General features: G+C 48.4%; 1 protein-coding gene across 2 annotated transcripts in view; it reads right to left on the reverse strand.

The window, feature by feature from the left end:
* Nucleotides 1-8,802: 8,802 nt before the first annotated feature.
* Nucleotides 8,803-26,364, reverse strand: part of Tom1 (target of myb1 membrane trafficking protein) — a 35,211-nt gene continuing 17,649 nt past the window's right edge. For both annotated transcript variants that reach the window (XM_050123205.1, XM_050123206.1), the window contains exons 6-15: nucleotides 26,159-26,305; nucleotides 23,840-23,956; nucleotides 20,976-21,109; nucleotides 20,024-20,057; nucleotides 19,239-19,332; nucleotides 17,295-17,415; nucleotides 14,827-14,902; nucleotides 11,630-11,689; nucleotides 9,760-9,799; nucleotides 8,803-9,666 (exon numbers count right to left, since the gene is read on the reverse strand). In XM_050123205.1, coding sequence (XP_049979162.1) covers nucleotides 9,512-9,666; nucleotides 9,760-9,799; nucleotides 11,630-11,689; nucleotides 14,827-14,902; nucleotides 17,295-17,415; nucleotides 19,239-19,332; nucleotides 20,024-20,057; nucleotides 20,976-21,109; nucleotides 23,840-23,956; nucleotides 26,159-26,305 — 978 coding nt within the window. In that variant the 3' untranslated portion in view covers nucleotides 8,803-9,511. The remainder of the gene's footprint in view (nucleotides 9,667-9,759; nucleotides 9,800-11,629; nucleotides 11,690-14,826; nucleotides 14,903-17,294; nucleotides 17,416-19,238; nucleotides 19,333-20,023; nucleotides 20,058-20,975; nucleotides 21,110-23,839; nucleotides 23,957-26,158; nucleotides 26,306-26,364) is intronic.

Consider the following 26,364-nt stretch of genomic DNA (forward strand, 5'->3'; position numbering starts at 1 on the left):
GGATGTGGAATGCTCCAGTCTGTCTCCAAGCCACACTTTGTGCAATACAGGAGAAAGCATAGGTGTCTGCTCCTGACCTGCAGCTAGCTGGAGGACAAGAGGCAGCGCTCCTGGCACAACAGTGACTGAGGAGGGGTGAGGACACGGAGGGGCTAACACAGACAATGGCAGTAAAACAAGAAGCTGGTGAAAGGCATAGGCTGCAGAGAAGGAGAAACGCCTTCAAGGACAGTGTGCACTACTGGGGGTTGATGAATGAGCATGTCCACAAGGTTGAGGTTAAGGTTGGCCAAGAGTATCAGAGGCTGTAGCCCAGTGAGTCTGGTTATCCTCAACTCCTGTCCTTTAGGGTCAGGGCTTCTGCCTCAGGCAGCAGGGCTGCACAGACTAAGGCTGGGCAGGTAGAGTGTCTCTAATGGGCCATGCAGACAAAACCACAAATGTGTACATCTATACATGAATGTATACACAATGATGTTCCCAGCCTCCATGCATAATCCCAGAATTTAGAACATACCAGCCTAATGCCCTCAGAGTTCCTTCTTTAATAAGACTTTAAAAACAATGTTTTTATTTCATGTGCATTGGTGTCTTGCCTGCATATGTATGTCTTTGTGAGGGAGCCAGATTCCCTGAAACTGGAACCACAAACAGCTGTGAGCTGCCATGTGGGTGCTGGGAATTGAATCTGGGTCCCCTGGTAAAGCAAACAGTGCTCTTAACCACCGAGCTACCTCTCCAGCTTCTAGGGTCCCTTCTTAAAATGGGGCAGAAGTGGACCTTGACCTAGCTGGCCTCACCAACCTCATCCCTAGGGCTCTGGTAAGGGCTGCATCCCACAGGAACACAGTTACCTGTAACTCCCTCCATAGTCCCCTTGCTAGGGGTGGGACCAGGGGGCAGGAATATACTCTAGCCTACATTTCACTTCCCCCGCTTTTTTTCTTGAGACAGGGTTTCTCTGTATAGCCTTGGCCATCCTGGAACTCACTCTGTAGATCAAGCTGACCTTGAACTCAGACATCTCTCTGCCCCTGCCTTCTGAGTGCTGGGATTAAGGGCCTGTGCCACCTCCCAACTGGTCTCTTTCTTTTGAGACCTGCTGGATCTTTTCATCTGCCTGTCCATCCAACCTGTCGACAGATGCTCTCCTCTCTTCGTGGTCTGGTGGGCAGCCTAGTCTAACCCTGCTTTCCTGTCTCTACAGATGACTTGGGCTTCTTGTCTTGTGTTCTCTTCAGCCTTCTCTGTTTTGAGACAGGTATCCTTCTGTAGCCCAGGACAGCCTGAAATAATGTAATCCAGGCTGGCCTTGGACTTCTGAACATGGGATGATAGGTGTTTCATTCTTTCCTGAAGGGGGTGGAGAAGTTTGAAGGCAGACTGGGAAGAATAGCATAGCGGGTGACACTTCTATGGGTTAATGGGGCAACTGAAGCCATTTGCCTCAAAGCAAACAGTATGATACACGGATGTGTGAGGCAGAAGCTGGTCCTGCTTGTTGACTCCCAGGAGGACTCCAGCCACAAAGCAACTTTCTCAGAAAAGATAGGCCTGGGGGTCCCCATGCTCTGGCCTCGCACTGCCTAGCTGGTGCTCACATCTGGGTGGGAGCTATCTCTTCCCTAAGCTGGGCTGAGACAGTGGTATAGGTAGAGGTCTGAGTTCAGAGGTTGCCTGCCTCCTGATTTTTGTGCTCCCCATGCCTGACTAAAGATTGCACCAGGGACACATAGTTAGAAACAAACTAGAGACTGTTTATTAAGAATGGGCAAACAGCTGTGCATGGTGGCACACACTTTTAATCCCAGCACTTGGCAGGTAGAGGGAGGTGGATCTCAGAGTTTGAGGCCAGCCTGGTGCATAGAGCAAGTTCCAGGACTAGTGAGCAGTGCTAGTGAGCAAGGAAAAGACTTCAAGTCTCCTCAGTAAGTTGGCCTGAGCATACTCCACTCATTGTGTGTGGCCTGGGTGGGGGAGTTTTCCAGTCTTTGTCACCTGGCTTTTTTTTTTTTTTTTTTGCTTGCATATATGTCTGTGTTAGGATTATGCTGGCCTTCCCTGTCACCTGGCAGGATGAGCCCCAAACAGTAGCCTCGCACTTTAAGAGACAAGCTCCACCCACTCCCAATATCTCCCTTCCCGCCAGGGCAAACTGCCCCCCCCCCCGCCCCCGTCCCATTCTTCTGAGCAGCCTCCTTCTCTCTCTCTCTCTCTCTCTCTCTCTCTCNCTCTCTCTCTCTCTCTCTCTCTCTCTCTCTCTCTCTCTCTCTCTCTCTCTCTCTCTCTCTCTCTCTCTCTCTCTCCCTCCCTCCCTCCCTCCCCTGTACACCCACCTTTTAATAAAACTTCACCCTCAGCATTCTCAGTCTCTGCCTGCCCACGTTCCTAACCCACCACGGGACCCGCTAGGCTCGCGCAGTAAATCCGAACACCATACACAGTCTGGAACCCATAGAGGCCCAAAGATAGCTCTAAATTTCCCAGGAACCGGAGCTTGTGACGTTATAAGTTATCATGTGGGTGCAGCTGTGGGGACGGGAATGCAGGGTGGCATCTGGCAGGGTCAGAGTGCAGAAAGGCTAAGCAAGGGTGCGGGGCGGGAGGATGGGGATCCAGATGGCGGCCAGTGAAGCTTGCTTGTTGACTGGTAGGTGCTCCTTTTAAATGGGCAGGCAGTCCCAGTGAGCAGGTAGAAGCCCCAGCCGTACTTTCTGTCTCTTGCTCCAGCTCTCCTCTGCGTGGTTCTGGAGCTGGGCCAAGGAGGAGCAGTCACTGCAGATCTCCATGAGGACAGGGACCGAAGCAGGTGTTACATGTCACTGCTCTGCACAGTAGAATCTGTGTGTGATAGTCACAGGCAGGGTATGTCCTTCCAAATGCATATGTTGAAGTCTGTGGGTGTGACTGTATTTAAAGACAGCACCTCTGAAGAGACTAAGGTTCTATGTGGTCATTGGATGGGGGATAATCCAACAGAGCTATATCTTCCTAAGAGGAGGGTATCAGGGTGAAGATGGCTACCTCCAAACCAAGGACATCTTTGCCACACCTGAATCTTGGACTTCCAGAACAGATGTCTTTTGTTCAGTCGACTGTGACTCTCTGCTGAGGAACCATGCAAGGGAATTGCACGGACCAAGGATCTCTGTGGAGCTCTCTGATGTTGGAGGTGCGGAGACCTCCTCTAGGGACAATGACAGAACTGCCCAGATGTGGGGGTCTGCCTCGACAGTAGGTTGTAGATGTCACTCCACTGTCTGCCCTTTCTCCCCTCTTCTTCCCTCCCTGGCCCAGATGAGTAGCAAGATAGCCACTGGTAGTGAGGGGACTGCAGCGGCCCAGAGGGAGTACAGGAGCCTGAGCAGGAGTGGTGTTCGGACACAGCCATGGGGTCCAGGGGATGATGGCCTGGAGAACCTCAGATAGGAACAGCAACAGATTGGTGGTGACAGTAAGAGTGGACCAAGTCAGTCATGACATGATGCCCGAAACCACAGCATTCAGAATTTGAGGAGGAAGGTTAGGAAATTTGTTCAAAAAATGAAAAGTAAGTGGGGTGGTACCTACCTTTAATCCCAGCATTTAGGAGGCAGGGGCAGGTGGAAATCTGAGGTCATGGCCAGTCTGGTCTTCAGAGTGAGTTCTAGGACAGCCAGGCCTACTACACAGAGGAAACCCTGCCTTGAAAAAAACAAAAGCAAGAACCAACAAACCAAACAGAAAAATAAAAAGTAAAATGTGCAGTGGGGTTGCTTCCCTTTACTGGAGAGGTTGGGCGCTGGGCTATACCTAGTGCCATTCCTGACTTCCTGCGTGTATAAACAGCTGCAGCTGGCCATGCGCAGAGGAGCCGCTGGCCTGCATGTCAGGCTCCTCAGGAGCACTGGAAGATGGGTTCTACCTAGCCACAGCCTCCCTCCAGTCTGCTGCTGACTCCCCACAGTTCAAAAGGCAGGTGGGGTCAAAGCTGAAGGTTCTGGGAATCAAGGCCTTAGATGAATTTAGAAGGAGGAACTTCAGATCCTTCAGCCTCTAGCTCTGTTTCACCAGAGAAGTGAGGGTAGGGGTGGGGAGGTACTTGTGTGTACATATACACTGTGTGTGTTTGTGTGTGTGTGTGTGTGTGAGTCCCTGTGCTTGTAGCACTGCTGCCATCTTGTGGTCACAATGAGACACTGATCCTGAAGCCAGGCCCACACAAGTCAGAGCAAGACAGCCTTCCAGCTATCATGGAGTGGGCAGAGGCTTCATGAAGTGCTGGCCTGAGCAGCAGACCTAGAACCAGAATCTGTGGTCAGTCTCCACTTCACTCCTATTGCTGGGATCGAGTCCATTGTGACTATCTTTGCAAGGAGCATCCAAGGTGTGTGTGGGGGAGAGCCTGTGCTGCCTTCTAGGTCTCCAATAGTTGTCCTGAATGGACACACACTGGGGACTGGGAAGCAACACTGCAGGCTTATGTGGGAGTGATTTCTTATTAATAAAGAAACTGCCTAGGCCCATTTGATAGGCCAACCCTTAGGTAGGCGGAGAAAACAGAACAGGATGCTGGGAAAAAGAAGCTTAGTTGAGGAGTCGCCATGATGCTCCCACTCCAGACAGACGCAGGTTAAGATCCTCTCTGGTAAGCCAGCTCATGGGCTACACAGAATATTAGAAATGGGTTAGAACAATATGTAAGAGCTAGCCAATAAGAAACTGGACCTAGCCGGGCCAGGCAGTGTTTGAAAGAATACAGTTTCCGTGTAATTATTTCTGGGTATAAACTAGCCATGCGGGCGGCCGGGTGCCGGGGACGCAGCCCTGCCGCTCCTATTTCAACAGATGGCGCCCAACGTGGGGCTAAATCCACTTAAAAACCTGAGAAGGCTTAAAAATAAGGGAAACAGAGTTTAACACAGATTTTTGCTGTTTTGTTGGTGACATGCTGTAGAGAGATTCCTGATTCAGCAACAGCAGCAGAGAAAAAAAGCTGCGTCATTTTAAAGCGCGGCTTCCTGGTGCTATGCTGCCAGCGTGAACTCTGGCTTTAAAGCATTTCAAGGCTTTTATGGGACTGGATGTTTCTGTTCCCACTTGGGATCGGAGGAGATTGCTCTGAGACCTGCCGATGGCTCAGCGTTCCCTGCCTACACCTGGGCAGATGGCGGAATCAGGCTTAGGCAGGCGGAAGAGCATGGCGGATTCCTGCTGCCATACAGAGACGCGTTTTCAGACTGCGCAGTGCTCTGCGTGTCAGATTTGGCTGTAACTTGGATAAAAAGAGTTTCTGTGCTGCACACTCAGTCTCAAAATTAAATTGCTGATTGCGGCTCCAATGTAAACTGCTGTTTGCCTGTAACTGTGCTCAGCTCAAAAGCACCAAATGACTCTGAGGCAGGAGCGGCTGCTCCTTGCTGAACTGTGCTGATCTCAGGCAGGAACTACCGTAATTACCTTAAAACCGTGCAGTTAAGGTTTAGACTGGGCAGGACACAGGCAGTACCGTATTACCTATACATGGTGCAACTTAAGTTTTTAAGAAATGCTTAACATTTTAAGAAATGCTCCTGGATAATAAAAAAAAAAATACAGATTCACAGTAAAACAGATTCAGACACCGTTGGATGAATGTACGTAGGCTTGGGGAAAAAAAGAGAATATAAAGAATAAAGTTAATGTCTTAAAAAGAAAAAGGGTAAAGTCTTTAAAGAGACAGAGTACAGAAGTACAGATAGTTATAGATTAAGAGAAATAAAGAAAAATAAGCCACGTAAAAATGAAAAATTCACAGAGAGTCTGGATTATGTACATTGTGTTTTCTTTAAAATTTTTGACTGTGAAGGAGCTAAGTACAAAGAGACATTTTATTATATGGGCTGCTAAGCTGAACCTGCACATATGTTCTAAAGGTATCTTGACTTCAAAATTTGGATCTAAGGATATGATGCTTTGGAGAGGGTCTTCTTTTGTTTCCACAGAGGATGTGACCCTATGGATTGCATCTATCCCGGTATGGTATGATAGACCACGCCCTCCTGAAAGGTTGCTGTGAACACCCTCAAAAAATTACTTCACTCAACTGCCAACCGAGATGAACCTGACACACAGGTTACACCCTAAATGATCTGATTAACAGTGCCCCCATTCAGCAGGAAGCAGTTTGGAGAGAAAAAACTACGCCCATGTTCCCAAATATTGTTTATAAATGTTCTTTTACATTTAAAGGGGGATATGATATAGATATGAATAATTTGCATTGGTATGGATTTTAAGGTCAATTTTGTTATATGTATATGTATTTTTGAACTTGATTAAGGTATTGTGATTATGTAGTTCACTTAAAATGTAATGTATAATTAGGAAATATAGGTTGTTAATGGATAATCATTGCTAATAGTTAAGCTTGTAGTCATGTTAGTTAGATTTTCTAGATATATAGAGATATATTTCAATTAGATAGGCATTCTTCATATCTTTCAAAGACTGCAGAATATGGCATTTAAAATATTTTAATAACTTAGGACTTTTCATGACAAGGAGACACGTCTGCTCCTGGCAGCACCAGCTACTTCAAGAGGAAGATGGGCATCGAAGAGGATCCTTATGGAGTTGGATAGTCATTTGGGCAAGAAACTGCTCTTGCCTGGACTGTTGCATAAACTGGACACAGAGAACCCTCAGAGAGAGGACTGCTGAACTTGCCTAAAGGTGAGATGGTCTTTCGGGGTTCCTGATTCATGAAAGAGTCTACAAGACATTCTACAGAACACAGCAGAAAGTGACTGAACTGTCTTTAAAATTTCCTGCTTCATGGAAATGTATCTGGATACCATGGGCCTGTAGGCCGAAGATGGATGCCCCAACGGTACAGAGGAACTTTGGGTGACTGTCCAGGCAGCGAGATGTCTCTGTCATTTCTAGAGTTTTCTTATTTCTTGTTTACTTAGATAATATTATATCCTTCTGGAGTCTTTGATGGAGTTGAAGAATAAATAGTTATAGTTTTCCTTAGTTATGATAAGAGATAAAATAGATATAAATATTGTAACTGTAATTCTTACTTGATAACTGTTTTGTTATATGTAATTTTACTATGCTAAAGTTAAAGCCTTTCTTTTTTGTTTAAACGGAAAAAGGGGAAATGATGTGGGAATGATTTCTTACTAATAAAGAAACTGCCTTGGCCCATTTTATTGGATAGAAAATTAGGTAGGCGGAGTATACAGAAGAGAATTCTGGGAGAAAGAAGGTTAGAGGAGGAGTCGCCATGATGCTCCCACTCCAGACAGATGCAGGTTAAGATCCTCTCTGGTAAGCCAGCTCATGGGCTACACAGAATATTAGAAATGGGTTAGAACAATATGTAAGAGCTAGCCAATAAGAAACTGGACCTAGCCGGGCCAGGCAGTGTTTGAAAGAATACAGTTTCCGTGTAATTATTTCTGGGTATAAACTAGCCATGCGGGCAGCCGGGTGCTGGGGACGCAGCCCTGCCGCTCCTATTTCAACAGCAGGCTGCACCAAGGAACCAGAACAGCTGTGCGTCAAGCCATGCTGCTGCCAACTGACCACCCCGAAGTCTGCAGACAGAGCCTGGTTTCCTGCCAGCACCCCCTCTCCTAGCTGTCTGTATGGTCGCCAGAGAGAGAACCCTGTAATCTCGCCCAGTCTTGGTGGAAACCTGGGGGTTGATCGATTCCCACTTCACAGTTAGTGCAGTGGCCCCTTTATCTCAGATCTGACCTTTACTGTCCCTTCCCTTTATTTACAAGTCCCCAGGCAGGAACATCTGTCACATTCCCATATGTATCCCTCACACTTGAAAAGCATGTCTGCCCTACAACCAGCACTTACGACAATATCGAACCCTGATAACACACAAGATGGTAGTAGTGTCTACTGGTAGGGTCCTAGGCTTCTGGAGTGGTCTGTGGAAACTTCCCTGGGCTTTCTAGTTTTAGACAGTAAAGCAGCAGCCCTTGGCTTTGATCATTCCAAAGTCAGCTTCCCTAAAGAGGTTCAGATATGGAGAGAATGAAGGAAGCAGGCAGAGAAGTAGACTGGGGTCCCTTTCCTCCACGACTTACTGATGAAGTTACCAATCAAACAAGGCCCTTATCTACTTGTAAACAGTGGTAACACCATGGATGTTGTGGGACCAGGCCAGAGGTGATGGGCTTGGCCTGGACATGCATTCAGCCCTTCCCCTGCTGCTTAAAGACAGAAGTCAGGGGCCATGCATGCTATCCCTAATCTGGTTCCTTCATGCAACTGTCCCTAGAGAGCTGGGTCAGGTCTCAAAGTGCAGGTACCAGACCCTGTGTGCTGACTACTTCAAGCCTTCTGCTCTCTTGCTGCTAAGGGTTGGGTTAGCAGGTACCCACAGCTCAGAACAAGGCCTCTTGAGGGTTGTCTCAACCTCAACCAGGGAAGGTCTGGATGCCTCACCTGATGTGTATGGCCCAGTGCCGTGTCCTCCCTGTGGCCTGCTAAGCCAACATGCCAACCATGTCTACCAATACTAGGCTTCTCTCTTGACCAATGTGCCACTGTCATAGGATGGGCAGAAGCATGGGGGTAGTAGTGTGTGAAAGAACCCAAAGAGGCCAGTGCTGTTCTGTGCAGAGCAGATGGAGGCTGAATTTGTGTGGTGAAACAGGGGTTGTATCTGTGAGTATGGCTGTGTGCTCCACCCTGCTGTGCCGTGAGTGTGGTCTCCAGACCATACTACATCTACAGATGCCCACCTCTCAGATGGCTCAAAGTAGGCCCTGCTCATCAAAACGCTTCCTGCCAGAAGCAGATCACACTGGCAAGTGGCTTTCTACTTTTATTTGAGGACACAAAAGGCACCTCTTCCTGTCTGTTCCTGAGGACCAACCAACAGACAAGCCTCAGGTGGGTGAGCCCTGCTGGAGGAACAGAGCACAGATGGGGGAAAGGCAGTGGAGGAACTGGGGGGCTCTGGATACTCAGAATCCCCAAGGTCTCATCTTGACACCTGGACTAGTGAGGTCTTGCCTCACTGGGTGCAGTTTCGTACCTGGGACAGTAGGTAGCTCAGCAAGGGCCACCACAGTCCACCCCAACAGCCAGTCAAGGCCTTCTTCAGGCCCTGCTCTGCTGGCACAGGGATGGGAGAGGCTGTAGTAATGCCTCCTCTATCACCTAGACTGGAAGTGTGGATTCTGGAGGGCTCCCATGAGCTTCCTCGGGGAAGGAGCCAGGGGGATTTCATGGAAGCAGTCTCACACCAGGACAATCAGGTCACATCAGGTCAGCTTGTCTGGGGCTCCAGGTCTCAGCAAAGTCAGAGTGGGCAGGAGGATGGAGGAGGCAGGACTAGTCAGGATCCCAGTGGAGGGCTGACCCATTCCGGCAGTTCATCCCACTGCTGCCCAGGCTCCAGGAGGAAAGAAGGGGGGGGTAACACCCCCAAGCAGCCTTAACACCAAGGGAGGGAGGGAGGGGCCCCAGTGGGTATGAGAGTGCCAGGCCCTGGGCTGCAGGGTACCAGGCCCTACATTCATAAGGCAAATAGCATGTCATCATCCTTCTCCTGGGTCTTCCTTCGAGGAGCTGTGGCAGGAGACGGTCCCGGAGGTCTCTCGGCTGAAGGGCTGGCCAGGTTGGGCAGTCGGTCAGCAGCCTTGGCCCGTTCTTCCAGGAATTTGTCAAATTCTAGTGAAAAAGAGTAGGCTTGTAGGCTAGAACTGGGGAGGGACAGGGCTATTCGTTTCAGGGGAAGAGTAGGTAAACAGGGTGGTCTGTTACCTTCACTGGTGACACCAGAGGGATCCTCAGCACTGTTACCCTGAGAATGCAGATGGAAAGAGACAGAGGTTAGTACTGCTGGGAGCATGTATAACCAGCCACACAGTGGGCAAAGGCAGGCCCTTGGGAGCAGGACCAGCCTTGGTGTTGTGCTTAAGTTAACCATGGTGTTAGGACATAGGCCTTGGTTCACTCCGACCTGAGCATCAGGGCTCCAGGTGTTCTAATTTCGATGAACCATGACTTTATTCTCCTTTGAAACAGGGAGGCTGGGGCTTAGCAGCTGAAAGCTCACACTATTCCTACAGATGACCTAAGTTCACTTCCTAGCACACATATAACAGCCTATAATACCAGGTTCAGGGGGAACCAATGCCCTCTTTTCACTTCTGCAGGCACTGCACTCACATGAACAAACACACACACACACACACACACACACACACACACACACACACACACACTTAAAATTAGGGCTGGAGAGATAGCTCAGTGGTTAAGAGCATGTTTGGCTATTGCAGAAGACCCAGATTTTGTTCCCAGCACCCAAATGGCAGCTCACAATCAATTGTAACTCTAGTTCCATGGGATCTGATGCCCTCTTTGACCTGTTCAGGTACCAGGTATGCATGTGATGCATATACATACGTATATTAAGGTAAAACATTCATACATATAAAAATAAATAAATCTTAAAAAAATTAAATCTTTTTGTGTGAAATAGGAAAGCCAGGCGATGGTGGCACACGCCTTTAATCCCAGCACTCGGAGGCAGAGGCAGGCGGATCTCTGTGAGTTCCAGACTAGCCTGGTTTACAGAGCTAGTTCCAGGGCAGGCTCCAAAGCCACAGAGAAACCCTGTCTCAAAAAACCAAAAAAAAAAAAAAAAAAAAAAGAAAGAAAGAAAAAAAGAAACAGGAAAAAAAATATGTGTAGTGGCACGTGCCTTTAAACCAAGCACTTGTGAGGTGGAGGCAGGAGGATCTCTGAGAGTTCAAGGCCAGCCTGGTCTACAGAGCTACTACTACTTAGAGAGACCCTATCAAAACAAAAATAAACGAAGGAAAGAAGATAGAAAGAAGAACCTGCAGCCAAGGCTAAGCTGGTAGATCCTGGAAGCTAAACACAGATAGTCAAGCCCTGGTGTGGTATCCTGCATTACATTCCTTTCCTCCAGGATCCAGAGACAGGGACTGTCTAGCTCCATGGATGGAAGGTCAGCCCCCACTGGGGCTGTTTGAGCTAAAGCTGTGCCTATGTCTGCTGGAGGTGAGCTACAGCCCATTAACCACCTGAACATGTGGGGCATGGGGAGCGATGAGGCTTCTGTTCAGTGAGCAGGGCCTAAGTCTTGCCTAGTCCTTGGTCTGATTTGGTTAGAATCAAAGTCTTGCTGCTTACAGGCAGCGGCCCTTGGAAGTGCCCAAGCTGTCACTGGGTCTTTAGTGTCCACAGAAGTGGGGGTGGAAGCTGGGGAAACACCTTGATGCCAGCTCAGGACTTGTGCCTTCTGGTCCCTTTATAAAGTGGTAGCCAGGAGCTGGGTCCCTTGTAGTTATCAGCCTTTTTGATATGAAATGTGGTGGGAATGATGCCTTCCTGAGTGGATTTAGGTCTCTAGGGGCTACTGTAGGCACACAGCTTAGCATCCCTCTTGGTCTATAACCAATGCCATCTCCTGAGTGATGGCGGAGACACACAACGACACGCTGAGGTGTGATCTGGGACAGGGAGGCTGTTGCCTAGGAGAGGATGGTGGTTAACCAGATGAAGATATTAATACTTATCTCTCTTTACTAGTCATTCACCAGGCCCCTCTATTAGACAAATGGATCTTTGCTTGGTAGGCAAGAGGGGAACCCCAACTTACCACATCTGTGGATAGCCACTGTTCAATGTCCTCCATGATGCGGGCCTGGGTGGCGGGGATCTGGAAGGAAGGTAGTAGTGAGGCAAGTAGGAGCAGTAGTCTGGGTGCTGAGAAGGAAGCTGAACAGTCCTTGGAATTCACTTCCCCATCTGGATCTGAGTTTCCTCTATGTCCTGCTGGGGTATATATCCTAGAATTACCTGTTCCAGCTACTTAGGACCACTCTGCAGTGGTGCCAGGCTGTGGGTAAAGGAGTACAGATGCAGAAGAGTAAGGAGGGACTGTGCTCCCAGCAGCTGGAGTAGGCAAGGGGCAAATAGAGAATGCATGTCTGGTCCCGACAATGGGAAGTGTGGGGAGGTATTCCAACTGGAGACGGTTTTATGCCATGATCCAGGACAAAGACAACCCTGATCACAAGTGTTCAGAGCACTGCCAGGGAGGCTCAGTCTCCTGGCACCTTGGCAGAGTTAGTTAATGGAAGAAGCAGAAACAGTAGGATCCAAGAGGAAGGAGGCACTGAGTGCTTCAGAAAGGCCAGGCTGGTGGTCTCAGGGTAGCTTTCTAGATGGGCACATTTGACTCTGGGCCCAACACATGATGGCTCCTAAAGGAAACAGGGGCTGGGGTCTTTCCACTGTTAACAGTTTCCACAGTGTCTATCTGGTTGGAGGTCATGAGCACAGACATGGTCTGCTATGGCCCCTGGAGTGACTCCTGGCATCTTACACAATGTTCTGGTTCTTGTCTTCCTGACAACATGACCACCATTCAGAGTGCTGTCAGGAGGAGGTAAGGCAGGCAGAGAGCCCATACCGAGAAAGGCTGGAAACTCCAAGTTCCCATTTGGCTGCTTTTACACAGAGGAGAGTTAGAGTTTCTGATCAAACCAGTCTAGGGCCAAGCTTATCACCTAGTGCAGGGAAGAGGCGGGGACAACTTTCCAGCAGCAGGTGCTCTTGGCAGGCCAGGCCTGCCCAGCTAAGTGTTGCCCCTTGACTGTGAGAGGAAGGAGTGGTTAAATCGGAGCCTTAGCCCTCCTCTCTTGGGGCTGCCTAGGGTCATGCTCCCTAGTACCAATTCTGTGGCCTGACAATTCATGTAGGTTCTTTATACGATCACCTCTCAACTCAGGGAAAAAGCCTCACCATGGTGGTGGGCTGGTAGCCACTTCCATGTAGATGTTCATGTGTACATATGTGACTGTGTGTAGGTGTGTGCACACACAGGTACGGCAGCAGAGAGACAAGGGGTAAAGGAAGCTACACAGTATGTCTCACTAATGGGAGAACCATGACGGTAGGAACCCAGAACTTCCAGACTGGGTTAATGTGAAGAACAAATAAAAAAACAATAACTCCTCACCATTCCCACTGAATCCCAAAGGGTGGTGTGCACACTTTAAACTGAAGAATAGCGTCTGTCAGCCAGATTAGTGACTGGCCAAGGGCTTCTGAGGGCCACCCAAGTTTCAGAAAAATTACTTTTCCCACCGCTTTCATAGTGACCAACAGCAAACAGGAAGACTTCTAGGCCCCAGAACAGGTGAGTGGTGGAGGGACTCTGGTCTATTATTCACTGACCTCCCTGTGCACTCTACACAGACCAGTGTAGCCCTAGGCCACTGCTGCATCTCATGAAGAGAAGGAAGAGAATCTGGCCCTTCGTGCAACAATGTACGCCACACAAGTTGTGAGTTCTGCTGAGTCTTGGTCAAAGGCACTGTCTACCAGCTTCAGTTTGGACTTCAGTCTTGAATCACATCCAGGCAGTCAGTGAATTATGTGGCCTTGACTGACTGCCTGGGAGTGGGTGCTGGCTTGGTCTTCAAAACAGACAGCTGCCCAGGTAAAGAGGAGAGGGCACAAATGAATGCCTTGCTTGTCAGTGAGTGGGGCTGTGCATCCATTTCCTACTGTGGGCTACAGCAAGGTGCTGTGGGAGTCTGGAAACACAACACTGGCCATGCCTGTGGTGGCAGCAGGAGTGGACTATGTGCTGATTCCTATGAGGGGAACGTGAGGGGAAATACAGGGCCAAGCATATAGAGCATAGGCTCAAAAGCATGGATGGGCAGCGAGGCCCAGTGCAGGTGTGCTCTGCTCTACCCAGCTGTGGCTCTTAGCCTCCATGACGCTTGCCTGCCTCACTGTTCTGGACCCAAGCAAGGAGCTAGGAGGCACAGGAGTGCAGACGGAGAGTTCCTGGGAGTCACTAGGTCCTGCTCCATCTGAGCAGGGCCTCCTCATAGAGCTCTGGTTTCCTTCTGGAGTTGAGTGAGGTCCCTCCTGTGCCCAAGGCTTTCAAATAACTTTTTATCTCACCAAGGTTTTCAAATAACTTTTGTCCATGGTCCTACCCATCCCTTAGACCTCTTCTCCCACTTCTCCGGCCCACTTGGCCTGAGTCCACCTGCCACACTCCTCCTCTGTGACCTCCTGGCCCTCCTCTACCTCCTAAGTGGGGTGTGCTGTTTCTTGCTACCCCACCCTCCCAGTGACTTGGTTCACTATAGATTATACTTGGAAATCTTGTCACTGGGAAGGCTGGCCAAAGAATTCTCAGTCTGGGCATGTGGCTTCCACTCAACACACAGCCAGGAAATTAACTGGACTTAAAAGAGTACCTGGGAGCCTGGGCAGTGGTAGTGCACACCTTTAATCTCAGCACTTGGGAGGAAGAGGCAGGTGGATCACTGCGAGTTCCAGGACAGGCTCCAAAGTTACAAAGAAATCCTGTCTCAAGCAAATAAACAAACAAAAAATGAGTGCCTGGGAATTGCGCCTCTTGTTCTAGGGACTCCATTTTATTCCCCTCTGCCCATGCTCCTGTTAGTGACAGGATGGTGTTTTCTCACAGGCTGCTCTGAACAACTACTGCTGCTAAAAGTTCCAGGAAAGAAGATGAAACAGGGCTAGTGGGTTAATTGCCTGATGACCCAAGTTGGTAGGGGATGAAGTAGGATGTGAACTAGGACCACACTGGACACCAGTTCCTGAGGCAGAATTGTGTCTGCATCCTTGATAGGTAAGTGCCTCCTTGGCTCTCAACTGGGGAAAACAAAACAAAACAAAACAAAACAACAACTGAGAGCCAAAAGGGAAAGGGCTGTGCCAATCCATTGCCGAGCTCATAGTAGGCCCATAGTCCCTTCCTTTTGGAAGGCTATGGGTAGAGCAGGACTTTTTTGTACTTACCGCTCCAGTGTTTTGCTGCCGGGCATCCAGGGCTCCAGCCAGGCCATCTGTGGTTTGGGGGGCTTCATATTTGACCCTGAAATACAGAGCAGCATGGTATCAGACGCTGCCTGACCACACTGGGCCTGACAGGCAATGTGTGGGACTAGGAGAGTCAGACTTGGGCTGGCCTGGGCAGGAGTGCCTCAGGTCATAGGATGGCCTGACCTGAGGCTCCTCTTCAAGCGTGGGAAGAAGGGGCACCATTTTCTGCTATTGGGGATTATGCTCAGATATGTGTCCCATAATGATGTGCATCCACCAAGCATGAGAATCTAGGGATGGCATGTGACCAAAGATCAGGAACAAAATCACACATGGCTATGACCACACTGGGCCAAGTTGAGGGACTAGGAAATAGATTCTGACCCAATGCCCATGGAGAATTTTTTTCTTTTTTGTTTTTTTGAGACAGGGTTTCTCTATAGCTTTGGGGCCTGTCCTAGAACTACCTCTGTATATCAGGCTGACTTTGAGTTCATAGAGATCTGTCTGTCTCTGCCTCCTGAGTGCTGGAATTAAAGGTGGGTGGGACCACCACCTGGTGAGAATTTTCATAGGTTCATTTTTGAGCAGTTCCCACCTGAATTTCATCAACTTGGTTCTGTTTAAGGGTATATTTGAATGGAGGAGTCCCTTCTACTGTCAAAATGAGTGTGACTATCTGACATTGGCTCCCCACCTCTCTGATGAATGTGTTACAGCTCTTCTACATGTCCCCAAAGGGAGGTCAGCCAGGCAGACAGGTGGAAGGCTAGGGCTGGGAGGGAAGGGGTTGGCACCTGGCTGCTAGAACATGAGGACAGGGAATGAGTGTGTGGTGTGGTGTGGTGTGTCTGAAGTACAGCCTCAGGGAAGTAAGAGGTCACCCTGGAGTGGGAGAAAGGTTAGGACAGCAAGGAAACTATTGGGAGAAAAGGTCATCCACATGACCACATGGAGAGGGTGGGCTAGCCAGTCAAGAGAATAAAGAGAACCTCATAGCTAGGGCCCAGTTCTGTGTCTGTGGGTGCATTTTATAGGGTGGGGACAAGCATAGTGAGGGGTACAGGGAAAACAAAGGCCTAAGAGGGTACAGAATGGCTATGCTCATCAATGGGAGGTGCAGAGATGCAAACCTGCTAGGAAATGCTTCCCCTGCCCCTGTTGCCCCTATTGCCAACTTGAGGTCCTCTAAGTATCTGCTCCCTTTCTCATGTGTGTGCCCAGTGAAGGGCCAGAGCTCAGCTCTCTCACCTTGCCTCCAAGCCTTTGCACATGCTGTTTCTAGAACCTAAACCCCTGTCTGGTCTTGAGTCCTCTGAGAGCTACCTGCCCCATCAGTCAAGCACTGCACCACACAATGGTCATGCACACTACTACATAAAGACTGCTGCCCCAAAGGGCAGGCTGCATGTGTGCCTTCCCTGTGGAGGGATGATGGTGCAACATTGCATTCCAGCCATGCTGGCAAACCAATTCAGCACCAGGCACTCTCCAGTGTGCCCAGTCGTTTTGTACGCTGGAGTCTATGAGGACAGGCCACACTCTTGAGTGCTGTCCCACTAGACTCATTAGCTTTCATCTGCATAGCAGTCTCAGCAGCATCCTTAACTCCATGGCAATAGTAAGCTGCTAGTCCCAGAGCCTCTGGGCTCAGCATAGTATGGACCTGCTGGCTGCAAACTATCAGATTGTATCTGGATCTGTAGTGTACACAGGGATTCCTCTCTGGCCAATTTCAAAGTTCCTAATGACAGAATAGTCACTAAGGAGTCATATGGGAGCAGCTAGGAGGCTTCTGGAACTTACCTTGGTTGTAAGACCCATAGCTGCCCATAGCTCAGTCAAGGACGTAAGCAAAGGGATAAGAAAATAGCAAACCTATTTCCTTCAACAAGCCACATGTGGAGAAAGCACGAGATCAGTCAAAGCAGGGAGTGGCCTTTGGAGACCTACTCCATATATAGGCTCTGACTGACGACATGGCTCCTATGGATAGCCATAGGAAAAGACATACCTTCTCTGGGGATGAGGGTGACTATGGGACAATCGTCAAGACCTGGAAGTCCCTAAGGCTTTGTTAGGGGCCTTCTTTGCCCACGGGGGTTTGGAACTGGCTACACATTACATAACACAGTGGGCCAGCCAGACACAATGTTTTAAACAAATGGCCAAAGGCTCCCAACATGGTGCTGTCCTGTGGCTCATGGTCAGCTCTGGTTTTGGTTCTGGTTCTGGTTCTGGTCAGATGCTGACATTCCTTCCCTGCACATCCCTTCCTGTCTTTGGACCACAGTGCTCTCCAGGCCAAGCTGGACTGAATTTAGGGACTGTGTGTCTTTCCTTATGTCTGCCTACTTCCAATCCAGGTTCAGAGATCCTGAGCGATGCTCTTGCCAATGGAGAGCCCCCATCTTCAGGAGAGCAGGACGGAACAGAAAACTTACTCTTTCCGTTGGTCAGCCAGCGAGCTACCCCGAGTCAGAGCAAACATGTCAAAGTCATCTTCCAGGCGACCCGAGGTCTCCAGAGATTGCAGGCCAGCTCTCACACTGCTGGAGCCAAGGTCTGCAGAGACAGAAAGGCCGGGTAAGATCCACCTGCTCTTCCCATGTCCCATCAGGGTCTAGGGCTGTCTGCTGGAAGAGCATCAGGGCTTAGGTGGTGGGAGTTGGACTTCCTTTCTGTTGAGTATACTCATCTCTAAGGTGGTCACACAATCACCTTCTCCTGGCTGTGGTGAGGATTAGAGAACAGGAAAAACACCTGCTAGAGCAGCAGTTCTCAACCTGTGGGTCACGATGCCTTGGGAAGTTGAACAACACTTTCACAGGGGTTGCACATCAGATATTTACATTACAATTCATACCAGTAGTAAAATTACAGTTATAAAGTAGCAATGAAATTACTGTCCGGCTGGGGATCACCACTGCACTAGTGGAAGAGGCTGGCAGCAGGACAGTGAGAAGATCTGACTTCTTACAAGTATAATGCCAGTTATTCAAAGTGGGAGCTGAATGGATTCTTAGGGCTGGGCATGGAGCAGGCAGTCAACAACATTACACCCAATCTCAAGCAGACCTGGTGGTGCAGGCCTGTAATCCCAGGTCTAGGGGAGACTGAGGTTAGCCTGGGTTACAAAGCATGTTCTAGGACAGCTCGGGGAACTTTGTGAGGTTGGGATACAGTCCATACAGTTCAGTGGTAGAGCATTTGCTTGGCATACTTGAGGCTTTAGGCTTAATCCTTAGCAACTGTATAAAATACCAAAGGGGGAAAAACCCCAAATAACAACAAAAAATCAGGATGGTAACTGACCACATTTATCATGAGTATAGTCAGGTGCACTCACCTGTCATCTCAGCATTTACAGAACTAAGGCAGGAGGGTGGAGAAAGTTGAAGGCAACCTAGATGGGTTACTAAGCATTTTTTTTTCTTTTTTCTTTTTTTTGGTTTTTTCGAGACAGGGTTTCTCTGTGGCTTTGGAGCCTGTCCTGGAACTAGCTCTTGTAGACCAGGCTGGTCTCGAACTCACAGAGATCCGCCTGCCTCTGCCTCCCGAGTGCTGGGATTAAAGGCGTGCGCCACCACCGCCCGGCTGCTACTAAGCATTTTTAACAACAAAATAGATCAAGCCAGTGGTGCTGCTCACCTTTAATTCCAGCACTTGGAAGGGAGAGGCAGGTGGATCTCTGTGAGTTCGAGACCAGTCTGGTTTACAGAGTGAGTTCTAGGACAGTTAAAGCTACACAGAGAAACCCTGTCTTAAAAAACAAAGAAACAAACAAACAAACAGATCCAAAACCATGAAAATCAAATAAAACCTAAAACTATCTACTCTTCTCAAAACAAAACACCAAAAGAAATCAATAAATGAGCTGGGAGCATAGCTCAGAGGCAGAATACTTGTCTAGCATGTGCAAGGTCCTGGGTTCTACCCCCAAGTACCACCAAAACAGAGTGCCTTCTGGCTCAGCCCTGCAGGAAGCTTGTTTCCGGCAGTGTCTTGTTCTACCCTCCCAACCTTGGAAAAAGGGCCCACTCCTGCTTTAAGTAGGAACTGATTACTGAAGCTGAGCAGCAGACTTTCCCAGTGCCCTCAGGTTGTTCAGGTGGGGGTGGGGTGGGGAAGCTATCAGTGCAGACGTATGGTCAGAGCACAGTGGGATTTATTAGACCCAAGGGGCTTTGGAGCCTTGGTACTACCAAGGCATTCTCACAAATTTTGTCTCAAGTGTTCAACCCTGCAGTAAGATTTGGATTGGGATCTAAGCAAAGTGAGACCTGGACCAATGCATTGCTGTTGGGAGTACAGAAAGGCACCCCCAGAACTTTGAGGCTACATATGCATTGTAACATACCCTTGGCTGGAGCCCCCAGCATACTTACTCATTCCTGCCAGTTGGGATGAGAGGTTGTTGGTGGCTGTGGGGTCAGGACCCATGTCAATCAGGTCAGCGGCTGACTCAGTTTCACTGGAGGTCTGAGAGAAGGGAAATGATCCTTTCTGGATGCAGTGATCTGTCTCCAGGCCCCAGCTTCTCTGAATGGGAGCTGGGGAGCTTCTCCCCTTCCATTTGGGCTCCAGTTTGGCTGTACCCCTGGGAGGCTGGGAAGGCCTGAGGTACCAGCTAGTTGTGGCAAAGCCTTATTTCCGTTAAAGGGGCAGTGGTATAAGAAGTCAGAAGAGGGCTGGAGAGGTGGCTCAGAGCTTAAGAGCACTGACTGCTCTTCCAGAGGTCCTGAGTTCAACTCCCAGCAACCACATGGTGGCTCACAGCCATCTGTAATGAGATCTGGTGCCCTCTTCTGGCCTGCAGGCATACATGCAGACAGAAAACTGTTTACATAATAAATAAATCTTAACAAAAAAAGAAGTCAGGGCTGGAGAGATGGCTCAGTGGTTAAGAGCATCGCCTGCTCTTCCAAAGGTCCTGAGTTCAATTCCTGGCAACCACATGGTGGCTCACAACCATCTTTAAAGAGGTCTGGTGCCCTCTTCTGGCCTGCAGACATGCACACAGACAGAATATCATATACACAATAAATAAATAACTTCCCTATGAGTCTAAAATGTACCAGTACTCTGTGCAGAGCTTCAGGGAGAGGGTGAGAACTTCCCTCTCACTTCCTATCAATACAGCACAACCTAGTCCAGAAGAGATGCCTCTTACCTTGGCTGTCTGGCCTGTTCGGAACCGTTCAAACCTATAAGACAGAAAAGACCCCTGTCAAAATGTCAAACTGACACAGTCCTCAGAGGACCCCTATGAGGGCTTGAAACCACAGGTCACTGGCAGGGTGATGAGACAGATACATTGGTCCTCCCTAGTAGATCCAGTGTATACTTGTGGTTCTCACATCACCACTAGCTGAGCCCCTCTTTCACTTGCTCAAGGGCTGGGAGTCATATTTTCAGTTAGAGATCCACCCTGTAATTGTCAGCAAGAAATAAGTTGACAAAAACACAGAGAAGAAAGGGACACTAGCAAGAAGAGAAATGTGCTGTTCTGTCAACTGACTCGGCTACCTGCACTACACTAGGGACTGAGGAGGTGGATGGAGAAGATTCTGTGCATCCTACTGGAGTTGTGGCTTGATGTAAAGGACATCACTTCTGAATTCATCTTCTTCTGGTCTGGTATAATGTCTCTGGGTACCTGCCTGCCAGCTAAGATGATGACTTAGTTGAGAAACTAAGTAGCAGTGGTTATCACTAGAACAAACTAATGAATTAAAGGTCTGATGATAGGGTATCAGGGGTCTACCACACAGTGTACCTCAAGATGGCAAGGAGGAGGTCTTGCATTCTACTGGGCTAATAAATAAGAAAAGCTGGCCCATTGTTGCTCTCAGGGGCCCAGCCTCTCTCAACTGATTGCGTATCACACAGCAAGTGGGGAAAGATAGAAAAGAGGCACACAGAGTAGGATGTGGATAGATAATAAACCCTGTTCCCAGGCAAGCAGAGTGCTTTGCCACCTTCTTTCATGACTCCTCACTACACAAGCATCTCAGTGACGGGCAGGGAGCTAGAGGCATGTGTCCCTGCTGGTGTCTGAAGAAGGCACAGGGAAACTGACTGTGGAGAAGCCAAGGCCAGGGCCCAGGGTGGGATGGGACTACCGTTCATGACGCAGAAACACGTTGTTGAGGTTGTCATTGACCATGAGCAGTTCCTCGGTCAGTTGCTCATTAGAGATGCGTGGAATGAGCTCCAGGACCCGCTGCTGCATGGCACGGCAAGTGCGGTTGAGTTCCTGCGTGGAGAAGTGGGACATTCAGGCCACATGGCAGGACAAGGCTATCCTTCATGGATAGTACTTCATCTGGGCCTGTTGTGGAGGAAGGGTCTTCAAGGCACCACAAAATAGGTTTTGGGGCTCTACAAACCCGTTTTCAAGATCAGTTCTCAGGGTGCTCAATTGCAATTACATTATTTAACTGGGAGATGGGGGTCTTACTATGTTGCCTAGGCTGATCTGGAGCTCTTGGCTTCAAGTGATCCACAGCTTCTGGAGTATCTGGGGCTGTTAGGTTTCACGCTAACATTTAAAGTACAGGAACTCACCATGTTAGTGATTCTGCTGGCTTAAAGGGACTGCATACAGACTGAAGAGTCAAGTTTCTGATACCACATTTGCTTCCTTAAAACCCCTCAGACTCCTGGACCAGCTAGTCTGGCACATGTGGTGAAGCAGCACAAGACAGACATTGTCTCAGACAGAGTGGAAGGGGAGGACCGACTCCCTAACGCTGTTCTCTGACTTCTATACACATGCCGTGGTGTTTGCATGTCCTCACTCTTACACACATCATACATGCAGATGCTCACAAAAGGGAAAAACAAAGGATGATGATGATGATGATGGCCATGACAGGTCTGAAAATGGGGGTTGGTGATGGGAACAAGTTGTAACTTCTTTGACTGTTACCCCCACATGTCCTGCTTTTGAGTTTTTGACTCATTATTCTCATTAACTGGCTTTTTTTCTTTTATTAAACCTGTTTTGGGATAATTTTTTTCAGATTTATTGAAGAGCTGCAATGATGGCTCAGAGTTCCCATGTGCCTTTACTCAGTTTGACATTTATCCAGACTAAGACATTAACACTGGTATTAACTAAACCACATGGTCATGTTTTTACCACCTTTTCTGCTATCTTTTTTCTGTTTCTGGATCCTGCACTGCATTTAGTTATCATGTTACTGATTGGTTTTTAATCACAGTTAAACTTGTTTTGGAAAAAGAAAAATACTAAGAGGCTGGGAGTGATGCTATGCACTTGTAACACTGGTAGTCAGTGGCTGAAGCAGGGGGTAGAATGCTCAAGACTAGCTTTGGTTGCATAATGAGACCTTGATTCAAAGATTAAAAAAAAAAATAAAACCTCTTTTGGTCTATAGGCAACTGGTAAGACTGGCCACTTCTTACCCAGTACCTGTCACCTGGCTATGGACCATGGTCACATGCCAGCACACTTTCTCTTGTGGGGATCAAAGATGAGGCTCTGCACTAATCTTTGGCTTCCTGTGGGCCTTATTCCCCACCCACTCCTAGTTCAGGCCTAGGGTTTCTTTATCTGCTCAGGTGACTTCCAACATCCCTGGGCTCCCTTTCTGTGCCTCCCATGATGAAGCATAACTGAGGATTAGTTTGTTTCCTATTGGGCCCCTCTGAACAGCAGAAGAACACAGCTTGAAGCTGTTGCTTCAGGATATGAATCCCAGCTTTGCTACCTATCAGCCATATGCCCTAGACATGTTACAAGACCTCTCTTTGCCTTGGTTTCCTGATCTGGAGAAAGGGTGTGGTCAGGGCTATGAGTGACTATATATCAAGTACCTACATAGAGTTTGACACATGCAGAGTGCCCATCATGTGGGCACTGACTCTGGGTCACCCTGCCAGTTGGTTACAGTCTTCTGAGTATCCCAGACTGCACATATCTACGTGAACTTGGCTTGGGACAAATAAAACTAACAACAACCCTTAGTCAACTCCCTTTCTTCATCTAGTTCTCACGCTCCAGAATCTACTCAGCTAAGATACTCCTATTTTATCCTGCCCCTGCCCCACCAAGTATGAGGATCTCTGAGCAGTCACAGGGGCATAAAGACCTTGTCCTAAACTGCTCTCTGAGGGCTGGTGTGAGAGCGATGCATGAACAGCCCACTGAGAATTCTGCACACAAAACATCCTGCCCTCCATGCATTCTGGAGATTCCTAAGCTTTGGCACTTTCCAACTTTCTTTTTTTAATATTTACTTATTTATTTATTATGTATACAATATTCTGTCTGTGTGTATGACTGCAGGCCAGAAGAGGGCACTAGATCTCATTACAGATGGTTGTGAGCCACCATGTGGTTGCTGGGAATTGAACTCAGGACCTTTGGAAGAACAGGCAATGCTCTTAACCTCTGAGCCATCTCTCCAGCCCACTTTCCAACTTTTTTATCTCCTCCCTGAATGTCCTCCACAGGAAGGCTGCCTAGCTCCCTTCACTCCAGTACCGCACCCCATATGAGGATAGGATCAAGTGAATGTCATTGACAGGAGCAAAATTCAGCATTTCCCACCTGCCTCAGCTCCCCAAGACCAGATATTCACTCTCTCAAAGCCCATGTTGCTCAGTTCCTCTTGCTTACTCCCCCAAATACTGTGAAAGGTAGAAATCAGCCCTTCCAGATTTTCCCAGTGCTGCTCATGCTATCAGTGCTGGGTGTAGGACTAGTTGGATCACACGTACTATCTCATTTAATTCCCATGCCCCACTTGTAGCAAAGCAGTCACTCAGATGGAGAAAATGAGGGGCTGGTTTGTTCAAACCAGAAAGCAGCAGAATAAGATCTGATTTCCCAGCTGATGAAAATCCAAGGCTCCTCTTTGTAATATTTTCTATTGCCTCAGAGTTCCCAGCAAAACCAAAAGAGAGCCATGTGGGCAGGGAAGAAATAGGGTTACCTGGAGGCAGGCTCTTTGCTCACCTGCAGCAGTTCCAGGTCTGCAGGCTCTATCTGGGTGGGTACCAGCTCTGTCAGCATCTCCGACATCACCCGTACATTTCCACTCACCATCTCCAGCTCACTGCGCAGCTTCCCGATCTGAAATGGACCAGAGTGAGGGGAGAGAAGGCAGAATCTAGAGCCCATGCTGCCCCCACAGACATATGGCCCAAGAACTGCCCCACCAACACTTTCTCTGCACAGCTTCTCTCCTGACTTCTGGGTATGGTCTGTACTCAAGAGTCCCACCACATAGCCCCCTCACAGAGGTGCTACTAACCGCTGCCATCTCTAAACCAGGAGTCAGGTGCAGAGGAGAGGCTGAAAGAAGTGTGACAATCAGAGAGCAATAAGCCAGTGAGTGTGGTTGGAAGAGCACCAGCATCTCTTTGGGCAAAGATGGCAACTAATGAGGCCCTAGGGAGTGGCAGTTCTCAAGGGTGTAGGAAGGTTGTAGGCCCCTTATGTCTGAGAGGACAAAGTGCTGTTCTGTCTATGTCTTTCCTTCTCTTAAGAGAATTGGGAGTTTGTCTTGTCTCGGTTCATTTTTGGGCCCAGGCTCATTCAAAAATAAGTTCCAGGACTGCTACCCACTCAAACATGAAACTCAGATCCAGTACTTGTACCCGTGATAAAAGGCCTGGAGACATATAACAATAAAGTTGGTCAGTGTCCTCAAACAGATTAGGTTGTGAAGATCACTGTGCAGTGTCTTTTGTGAACTCCAAGAGACTTCATATTAATATGCTCATGGGCACTGTGTCTACTTTGAATGCTGTGAATCATACAAAGGCTCCCACAAATGTATCTGGATCAAGACTCACCTTAATAATGGGATGGCTCATGAGTCTAATGGTTGGAAGACTACATTTTGGGAAATACTGGTATATTCCAAACTGTATGGCTGAACGAGAGTGAATTTCATGATTATGACAGCAGCTACCATTTACTGACTGGTTAATGAGTGCCAAGCACTGAACAATACCATCATGTAGGCTCAGACACCTTTAAGGAGCTTGGGGATGAAGAAACAAGCATGTAGAGACAAGTACCATATCCACTGAAGCTGACCAACAGCGCACCCACAGTGTCAGGCAGAGTGACTCGTTTAATAACTCTCTTGGTGTAAGTGGACAAGCTGCTCATCATCAACTTGCCACATCCAAACCCAAAGGGACCTAACCACAAAGGAGCTAGGAGTTATATCACCACACTGCAACATCTTAACATGCCCCAAGAGGCAATGAAATCAAACAAAAATACTCAGTTTTGTTTAACAAGAACTTTCTAGCACTGAAATAATCAAGCAGTAATCAATATATAGGCATTAGAAAAACCAGTTAAAACTAGAAGCAAGGTAGACAACTGCTTTGAATAGCAGGGTAATTTTACAGTTTTAAAGTAGGCTTTAATTACTTGCTTAGCATGCCAGCCATCTCTAGTCGAGTTTGCTGTGGTGCATGGTTTCATAACTTGCTATAAGATAGCATAGAAATTTCTCTTTGTGGAGCTGAGACTGTGCACTGCACAAAAGTGGTCAAGAGACCGTTCTTTGGAATGAAGCTTATCTACATCATGTTTGTGAACCTTTACCTCCATTACACTAAGCAGCTAAGTGAAGTATGCTTCACTGATGATGGTCGAAGGTCTGTGAAGACCTCCAGTCCAGCCCTGAACCTCAAGTGTCTGATGATCTAGATTACAGCCACCTGGTCTGGGGCAGGTAACCCTCTATAGGCTAGGAAAATTTCTCCAGAAGCTAGGCCTCCAAGCTTTTTCATGAGGCCTGTGGGAGGCCTCACTGCAGTACATATGCACTTTCTCATTCTCTCCCTCTCTCCACCCCACCCTCTTTTTCTGAGATAAGGTTTTGCTATGAAGCTCTGAACTCACACAGAGCCACCTACCTCTACCTCCCGAGTGCTGGGATTGAAGGTATGCCACCAATCCCAGCAAGCATATAGATCCTTTAAGGTTGTCCTCAACTAGAATCTTAATTCCGATGAAATTCTATGTGAGGCTATTACCACAAAAATAAAGTGGAGTGGCCCAAGTGGAAGAGACTGCCTGCCTGCTGGCCATTCCACTCTTTGGTGCTGCACAGGAGGCTCCATGGAAGGAGGAATTTGGAGGTACTGACTGCATGCCAGTACAGATAAACTGGAACTGGTATCTCAAAGGATTCTGAGTGAACATTATCCTGAACATGGCAAGAATAGTATACATCTGTGGGCTGCTGGGAGGACAAAGAAATCTCCAGTGCTGGGGACCTTATGGTTCTGTCACAGCTTGTCTGTTTACCTGTTCAGGAGTTGGTGTGATGGGTGAGTCACCTGGGAGGACAGCTGGAGTGGGCAGAGGGGCGGCATGTTGGCTTAGGTCTCCTCGCTGACTGGTGTCAGAGACCACAGAGTTCTGTGCAGATGGTGTCTCTGAGTTGAACACAGTCTAGGGGGCAAAATAAAGGGTAAGTGAGGCCTCCTGGAAAGGCATTATTGGCCCCTCAA

This window comes from Alexandromys fortis, unplaced genomic scaffold (genome assembly GCF_014885135.2).
Source record: "Alexandromys fortis isolate MF-2015 unplaced genomic scaffold, M_Fortis_MF-2015_v1.1 scaffold_185, whole genome shotgun sequence".
Classification (NCBI taxonomy): Eukaryota; Metazoa; Chordata; class Mammalia; order Rodentia; family Cricetidae; genus Alexandromys; species Alexandromys fortis.